General features: G+C 33.5%; 1 protein-coding gene across 2 annotated transcripts in view; it reads right to left on the bottom strand.

The window, feature by feature from the left end:
• Positions 1 to 2460, bottom strand: part of LOC108969691 (pleckstrin homology domain-containing family G member 4B) — a 45988-nt gene extending 43528 nt beyond the window's left edge. The window contains exon 1 of one of the 2 annotated variants that reach the window (XM_018934569.1): positions 1981 to 2460. In XM_018934569.1, the coding sequence (XP_018790114.1) occupies positions 1981 to 2252 (272 nt within the window). In that variant the 5' untranslated portion in view covers positions 2253 to 2460. The remainder of the gene's footprint in view (positions 1 to 1980) is intronic. The other variant, XM_018934568.1, reaches the window with a different exon arrangement.
• Between the last annotated feature and the right edge of the window lie 7069 nt (positions 2461 to 9529).

Here is a 9529-nt window from a genome sequence, read left to right as displayed (position 1 = left end):
CTAAATTTTTAAATTAATTAAACGTAAACTTACATACAGTCTCCATAAGTGACAAAATACAATAACAATTATTAAACATAAAAAGTAAGAATAAAAAGAAATAATAAATTTAATCTTAATGAAGCATTTCAACAAAATTACAAAGACAAATAACACGATGTTATACAAAAAAACACAAAAACAAGAGATAATAGCAATGCACATTTTTTATTTAAAAAATTTCTTATAGAATCATTGTGTAATTGCTGCTTAAAAATGTTTTTTGTTTTTGTTTTTTGTTTGAAAACATTTTTTTATCAAATTTTATTTCAAATACATGTCACGTAAGCTCCTCAAAGCCGCTTTATTTCGATGCGAACACTTTAAGCAAATAAATTAAACTCGATTTACTTTGCCGGTTTCATAACATAAACTGAGCAAGTGTTTGTATGTGTTTCCGTCACTGAATATGTCATTGTTTTTACTTAAAACATTTCAGAAGTTGTTCATACATATAAATATTTCCATTACATTAGCGGATAGATGAGAAATTAATTTTATAGCACAAACACTATTTAAGAATTATTTACACAAAAACGAAAATACAAAAAATGATGGTATCTTTTAAAAAGTTGTATTTTTCTTTTATTTTACTTTACTTAAATTTAATTTATAATTTTTTTTAATTATTTTTTACTATTTTTTAACTCGAAAGAGCGGACAACTATATTACATATCTCCGACATTATTCAGATTTTTTAAATTTTGCCTAAAAAATCGCCGACTCGAAACCGCTCTTAGACTCATTTGACTTCAGGCGAAGAAAGATCCGTAGAACATTTCCCGCATACTCGATTTTATAGAAAAGAATATACCCACTCTAATGTATGTACATACGTACAATATGTTTATTCATATATTTTTGATGCATTTTCGTCTTTTACCAATTTGAATCATTACATTTTTGGCCCGATTACGATTCTTTCGGCGCCGCGATTTGATGGTACGGATGGATAGAGGAGGTCCTCAGGATTAAAAAATGTATACACAAATACTCAGACTCATAGTTTTCGAAATATTTCACTTTAAAGTTCCACAATTTTATATGCAATTCACCTTTATTTTGTTTTGTTTTGTTTTTCTTTACATGTCATGACAAATGCCAGTCTTACCACATATTGTGTTTTGAAAAAACTATTAAACAATTTTCTGTTTAACATATATAGAGAAAATGGTACAAATGGGTTTTGTATCTTATTTTATTTGATAAATAAAGATAAAAAATATGTCGAATTACTTTTTGCGCTGGCGGCCTTCGGCCGCGCTTCAAAAAGAATAACCCTGGTCGGTCCAACACCGGGGTAATCATAGTTCTTTTGTGTCGAACTACTTTCTGCAGTGAAATACTGAAAAACTTTGCATTCTATAATAAGTTTTGTCACTTATATCTCTAAATATGAAACAGATTTTTGATTATATATTCAAGACACAAAGTATGGCAACACTGCTATTTGTCATAAATGTAAACACACAAATCTCTTGAAACTTTGAATATGCAAAATAGTTTTTAAAGTATACTTATTTTCTTAAAAAACTATTCTGAGAACGGTATATGTGTAACCATTTTTTAATCCTGAGGACCTCCTCTATCTATCCGTACCATCAAATCGCGGCGCCGAAAGAATCGTAATATTGCCCATTTTTTCACATTTTCATTCGAAATTTTCATTTTTTAATTTTTAATTTAAAAATGTAACATTTCAGATTTTTTTGGAATGATTTTTTTTACACATAATTTGTGTATTATACCCAAACAAAATTATGATTTTTTAAGTGATTCCATGAAAAAAAATTTTATTTGTTAAAAAAAAACTTAATTGTCATATATTTGGGATATTTATAATATTTTTTTTTTTAATTCCATTTGCGATTTTCTAACTGCTTTCAGCCGCACTTATTTAAATTATGCTTAAAAATATATTTTTTTCTCGCGACACCTACTCGTCACTGTGTTCACTCTTTTGTTTTTGCAATTTCCCATTTTCTGCACCATTTGCGGCAGTGGATTTGCCATTTGCCGCTGTTGTTGTTGCCGCTGTGCCATCTTCGGCTAACAAATTCACGGCAGTTGTTAACTCATTTGCTGAATTCACGCGACGCGTCGTTTGGTCCGTTAGCAACGCATTCAACAGTTGCAGCAAAGCGACGGTGATAAAAGGCAACGCGGCAGTGGTGGCTTCGAACCACGTTAACTGTATTAAGCCATATAACATTTTCGTAGCGCGTCGTAGGAAGTGAAGGCGAGTTGATCAATTTTGATTATTTTTTTTTTCCTGTTAAATTTCTTATTTATTTTTAATTTTTACACTTTTTGAAGCAATTTTCCAAATTAGCTGCACAAATCAAGTAAACCAAAACCACCAATAATAAGTTGCACACACGTCACATCCCGCTCTCGCCAACATCGATACCGTTGTCACAAGATCGCAAACTCAACTGAACGCCACACACGTTTTGCTATAAATTTTTGTTAAAATTAATTTTTGCTTTAACAAAAATAAACAAACACATATACAACCTTCTCCGACTCGCTGACAAAACATTTTCTCAATTGAGCTTCGCTTTGTAAGTATAGAGAGTATTTTTACTTTTATACTCATACTAAGAAAAGTGTGTTTGTGTGGCTCGCGGGCTCGCCATATGATAAGAGAGATCGCACGCTATTCCAGTAGAATTGCGGCGATGACATCACTGTGGCTTTGTATCCGGTGACTACAATCTTTCTCGCTCTCAGTGGTTGTTCTCTCATATAATCTCTCGTATACTGTCTACTTTCCCAGAACTCTCAATAAACCTTTTTATAGTAACTTTACCATAGCTCTATCAGCTGTTGCATTGAATGAAATGTTTATTAAGTATTATGATGTATTTCATTTATAAACAAACTGAATCAATCAACGCTGTAATGTTAATAGCTCTAGCGAATTTTGTTTACATTCGCTCTGTTTACGTGTGTTTACCTGTTAGAATGGCAGACAGTAGTATGAGAAGGCATACTGATATAATAATATCCACTGATAATTGACATGAGCATATTAATTTAGTACAATAAAAACGAATATAAAAAAAGTCCGAACAAAAAATAATCTTATGCATATAAGCTGGACAAAACATGATCAAGGAGCTGAAAAACTTTTGAACTAGTATATTCCTTTAGGACTCAGGATTGCCTAAATTTAGGGGCAATAGTTATTGAAGTTAAATTTTTTTTCTACCACCTCAATAAGTCTACCAGCTGTCCCCTGAAGACAATATTTTGAAACGTTTAAACATCTTAATATAGTAAACACATACTGCGTGAGAGTTTTCCGAATCGATTTGTGAAATGGAACTAGAGATTTATTTTGGTCCTTTACGTATACCGATATCCGTCTGTTTTAGAGGCGTTTCACAGGCTATCACGTTTTTGGTTTATTTCAATACTCAGAAAAAAGCCCACATTATGTTATATATAAAAACACTTCGGGATAGAAAATAATTTGTAGACGTAATATTTATAAGATTAAAACTTACTTATAAAACGCCTGGCGCTTTCTCTGGTAGAGAAGGTTTCAAGTAACGCTAAAAGAATGTGACCAGATGGAATGGGCGCTCGATTCTATTGCGCGGAACTCGATTTATGACGATCTTTCAAGCTACCGTAGTACTACAGCATCTTTCAGGTGGACGTTTTTGTGGTCAGTAAAGCTGCTGAGATAGCTAATAGCGCAAGCTTTACTCATAGGGTTTCGAAAGACTACAAAACGATTGTTAGCCTAGTCACTGGCATCCCATGTGAGCCATATGGGCATTATTAACGATGACACATGTGGAAAATAGACAGTACAATTGTATAGTCAATAAATATATCTGTAGTTAGTTTTTCCCGCATTTATTCCTTCATTGAAAGAATCTAGAAAATATCACAAAAAAAGCTTTTATCATAAAAAAATCGTCTGATGGCTTCAACGTCTTCCCTGCTCGCTTGTGTACAAATAAATTTATTAAATATTTTTAGAGAGGTTTTAGACGTTAGCTTTAGAATTTAACCGGGAATACTTTTGACACCAGTTGCTACTTTAGTAGGCGGTTGGAAAGTTAAATAGTCCATTTACCCAACATAATTACTATTAAAGAGTCTTTCATCAATTCTCCACTTACCTCTAATCGAAAGGTATAATTGTCGTTGGATATATGGTTGTCGAAGGAAAAGACCTTATAGCATTTGGTTACAACTTAGTCCAACGATAAAAGTACTGGTAAATATGAATTATTTCAGGAACTACCATAACTAGGAATATGAAACTGAAATATAGCTGTTAAGTCTGCGAATCTGTAGTTGCTGGACATACAGGTGTCGAGAACCTCCCTTAAATTTTCATATGTTCGATCCTAAGGTAATTCTTAATCTTATAAATACCACGTCTACAAATTATTTCCTATCTCGAAGTGTTTTGCTGCCGATAAAGGGCCTCTCAAAATTTAATTGAACTGTTTGGAAACGGGTTTAAATATCTAGGTCTCCATACGAGTATATAACATTATGCGAGATTTTTTCTGAGTATTGAAATAAACCAAAAACGTCATATCCTATGAACCGCTTCTAAAACAGACGGATCTCAGTAACAATAAAGGACCCACGTTACTATCAAGCTCCATTTCTCAAATCGATTCGAAAGAGCTCTCATGCATAAAAATTGTAGTATGTGTTTACTATATTAAGATGTTCAAAAATTTTTTAAGATTGTTTTTAAGAAGACAGCTGGTGGACTTATTGAGGAGATGGAAAAACATAAAATCTCAGAAGGCTACTTTAGAAGCATTACATGAGTACACTCCTTTATTTACAAAAGTCATGCCGCAGCTTTCTAGAAATTTTTAAATATGTGAAGAAGTTTTGATTCTGCTGAACAAGCTAAATTCAGAATTGCAAAAGCGGGCCTTTTAATATCCACAAAACTGCAGACACATGCGCGAAGGCGAACGTGACATGTTACGACCCTTCCAATAAACCGAATGATCTCAGCACAATCAAAAATCTTAAAGCGACAAGTAGTAAAAACAAAAACACTAATTGCAACAAATTAACGCCGTCATGTGTCGACACTCGTATGCAAATTAGCGCAAATGAAGACGAGAGCGCCAAAAATGCCAGCCATTGAGCAGCCGAAGCACAATTGTAGGCTGCGAGCATAAAGCCAAAAAAGTGCCGCATATGTTCAGAAAGAATGTGAGGCGACCGATTTTTGCGAGAATTCTTGGAATCAAAAAATTTTTATTATTGTTATTACTATTTGCGAATGCGATCTGCACTGATCTACCGAAAATAATTCTCACTGGTTTTAAGCTTCAATTTTACGACTGTGTGTATGTCAATGCATAATAAATATTTATATCTTCCTAAAAATAATGATGTCACGCGACCTCACTCAAGCAATTGTCTGCAATTGTGTTTTTGTACAACAAGTAATTGTGGCACGATCGTGAATGCCGCGTGTTGCATACGAGCAGGTGGTAGCTAAAGGGGATGCTGTTGCAAACGAGGTACTTTGTGTGCATGTAGCAGTGGGCGATATTCGATACCGCAAAACTTTGCATTTTTGTACCTTGATAAGAGTATACTTATAAGCATATACGACACGCGTGACGGTATGGATCGATTTAATCATGTCCCTCTATCTGTCTGTAAATATATATCTCAGTTTTTGATTTATTGATCTGAAATTTTGCATACTCCCTTTTTCCCAAAGCAGTTGCTAATTTTTCAGAAGCGCCGGTATCGTATCGTGTAAAATCAGGTTATTTGTCAAATTATTCTTATGAAATTCTGTGCAGACTATATTTGAGGGCAACGGTGCAATCTAGAAACAAATTTCTTAGGTCGCAACACTATTGCATATACGAGGCAGCCACGAAAACTGACTGACCAATTCAAAATAAAGATTTCTTTATAAAAGATATTTTTCCTTATTAAGTAACCCTATTTGAACCAGAAGCATCAATATATGGTTAATTACCCAACAGTGCTTCCAGTACTTTATGTTAAAGTTTCTAGGAGTCATATTTAACAATTCTTACCGAAACTTTTGTGTCGTTCATCCTTTTCATACGCTGAGACTTTATGAGTTTCACGGTGCATGTGTTAGTTTCTGCGCTTATTATTTCAATGTTTTGAAGATTCGGTAGCCGCGGCTTATTTACTGTATTATTGTTTGATATGGCTAGAAAGAACTACATATTAAAGTCTAGCTATAAGAACTGCAACTGTGAAAAGTATTTTAGCGCAAGAGCAACCAAAACTAGTGTTATTTATTTATTTGACATCATTATTACCATATACAGGGTTTTCCAATAAGAGTGATATGATTTCTTAAAAAAAACAACACTATGACACAATGAGAAAAAATTTCATGACGTGGCATAATGAAAATCGAAACGGCACTTAGAAATCGTATCATCTCATTTGGAAAACCAGTTACCAATACGGTCTCATAGGTAAAAAGATGAAAATATAATAGCATATGCTATTAACAGCTTCTTATTGTTCAAAGCGATGGGTCCGGTTTAGATTACTTCCATAATGCTGCAGAAAGTAGAGGAACCAATTTTTCTAAGGCTTGAAAAGATTTAAGAGGTCCGTATCCGTGAATCTGTGAACCAAAACCAGGCAGAAGAACACACCATCTAGCAAAAGATTTCAGACCTCAAAGCCCCACTTCCTTCCTGTTGAAAGTGCTAGAAAGGTTAATAGATATATGGTACACATCAAAGCAATCATTACAGAAAATTTATCGACTGCACATCATGAATACATAAAGGGTCGATCACTGGAAACTGACTCTCTGACACATGGCGACATATGCGACATGATGTGGATATGAATACAATCGATGCCATGAACTCAACGGAACGAACAAGTTATGTAAGCGGAGGGACTCCTCCTGAAGAAGGTTTCCTTTCCCCACTTCTATGGTGACTCTGAATAATTTACCCAGCGAAAGAGGTGTCAAAGCAGTTGTATTTGCAGAGCTGACTATATTGTGTGTTAAGTGTATCGAAGGTCACACCTATAGGCCGCCTAATGTTAACCCAAGAAAGACGGAACTGATACTATTCACGAAAAAACTAACTCAATGTCATCTTCACTTCAGTTGGTGATGCTACAATTTATCTGTTATCCACAGCAAAATATTTGAGTGTCGAGATAGATAACAAACTAAATTGGTAAATGAATGTTGAGAAACGTACTAGAAAAGCTTATATGGCATATTACATGAGTAAGAAAATATTTATCAGTCATTAGACCCATTCTTACATATAATCACTAAGCTGTAAACATCCAAGGTTAAATTTCAATAGTTACTACAAGTTGGGAATACCTTCTAAGCGATAATGAGGAAGTGTTTTTGTAGGGCTCTTTACCGACTGGTCCAAAATGTACTGCGATATAGGGACGGGGGTATACTCAGAGGATTTTGATAACCCTCGATCTTTCCGTCTACCAAACTCAGCCGACATCTTCCAATTGGAGCTCTAAAGAAGACCTTTGTAGTTCTACTGAACAACTACAAGAGAAAGCAGACAGTGACCATACAGACATCCGGCACTACTAGCCTTGTCGTCACCAAGGATCAATATCATCTTGGTAGGCAAATGTAGGAGGGCTTTAAGCTCACTGACAAGTCAACTTCAATTGTCTATAATTTGAGTTTCCGTTCACAGGAATGTTTCCAGCATCGAAAATGCAGACTTAGTAAGGAGCCTCTCTAAACGCATCCGAGGCGGAAATATACATATTACTTTGTCCGTTAGGAACGATCAAGTGGGATTTGAACAAAAAGCTCATAAATAATAGAATCGAATACAACCAAATGTAAAATAGCAAAGCAGTATGGGCAAAACATGACAAGATAGAAACTAAGGACTTATTACATAGGCCCAGGAAAAGTATGGACAAACTTCCAGCAACCATAAATAGGCATTAATTAGACATTAAAAATTGTAATGCCCTATAACAATATTTGTCACAGCTAAAAACTTGAAAGGAATAAAGAGCGAATTTGAACTTCATCTGTGAGTACCCTTATCTATCACAAACCAAAAATTGAACTCTTGGGAGCCATAACTAGGTGCATAACTGACATATGTAAGTAGTTTTATTGATAAAATACTTTGAAATAAACAAATAGTTTGAACACAACAATGAAAGCCTGCCCAAAATTAACGCAAGATAATAATTAAATAGAAAACACAATTTTTAATCTTTCAATCGTAGTTTTTTTATTTAATCATTAAGTAAATAGGATAGGATGGTTTATGAATTAACCCATCGGACAAATGGCCTCCTTGGATTTCCATGGGTCTGCTTCTTTAGGCTCGCGAGGTTGTAAGCTTTTTGCAATAGGCCTGGGATGGGACGATTGGTGTTAATTCACACAATCTATGAGGATATTTCTTATCACCATAACGAGAGAGAGTATTTTTATTTTTTAGGGTTGTCAATACTTTACCTCTCTGCACTCTTACCTACATACCTACCGGTTTATAAGACCAGGATTATATCGCTATTCCAAAATTTGTCAAACAACTATTATTCCAATTCTGATCTAGGATAGTAAAAACTTTATCAAAAACCCCCATTTGGTTAAAGCTGCCCAACCTGCTGTCTTTGATGATACTGTGGGTGAATCTGTTTATTCAAATTCTTCCACTTGAATTAATGTTAATAGTACTTTGACATCAATAAATAGCATTACGAACAATAAATATCCACCTGCCTCAACTATAGTTGGTGTTAATGATAATTTGCTCTCAATGTCGTCATATTTAAAAAACGGATTCATTTGTTTAATTAATCACATTTTTTCTCATCCGTTTTCTGCAGCTCCCCAAATGGTTCTTGTCTTGAAGTCTACTATCAAAATTTATTTAGTATTAGGTCCAAATCAAATATTATTCGTTATAATACGTTATTGTTATTCATACATATTCTTCATGTTTGAATTATGATATTTTCGTTATTGTTGAGAACTGACTTAATTCTAATTGCTATGAAAGTAAAGATTTCGGCTTAAATACTTGAGATTAACTCGATTTCTGAGAAAGTTCTACTTGACTTTTTTTCTTTCTAGGGTTTCTTTCGGCAACACCCTTAATTCTATTTTTTAGCTAAGTTATCTATTTGTTTAACTGTAATTTTATTATTTTATAATTTAAGGCATGGAGTTTTAATAGTCCGTAAGAATTAATGTTCAAAGACGTAAGTAACTAAATCAATAACTTAAATTTTGTAAGAAAAACGTATTTATTTATTATTTGACAAGATATATTCACGAAATTTGGCATAGATGTTTGTCCAATATATATCTCAAATTTTTCTTTTTCTTTAAATACTCGAAACTGGTAAATAAAATTATTCATATTTTTGTAATTATTATTTTTGTTCTCTAAACTTAAATATAAATAAGTATCATTTCATTGAAAATAATTTTTAAAGTTGATATATAATATT

This window comes from Bactrocera latifrons, unplaced genomic scaffold, assembly GCF_001853355.1.
Source record: "Bactrocera latifrons isolate USDA-ARS-PBARC rearing strain unplaced genomic scaffold, ASM185335v1 scaffold_261, whole genome shotgun sequence".
Classification (NCBI taxonomy): domain Eukaryota; kingdom Metazoa; phylum Arthropoda; class Insecta; order Diptera; family Tephritidae; genus Bactrocera; species Bactrocera latifrons.
This window is presented reverse-complemented; position numbering and strand designations above follow the sequence as displayed.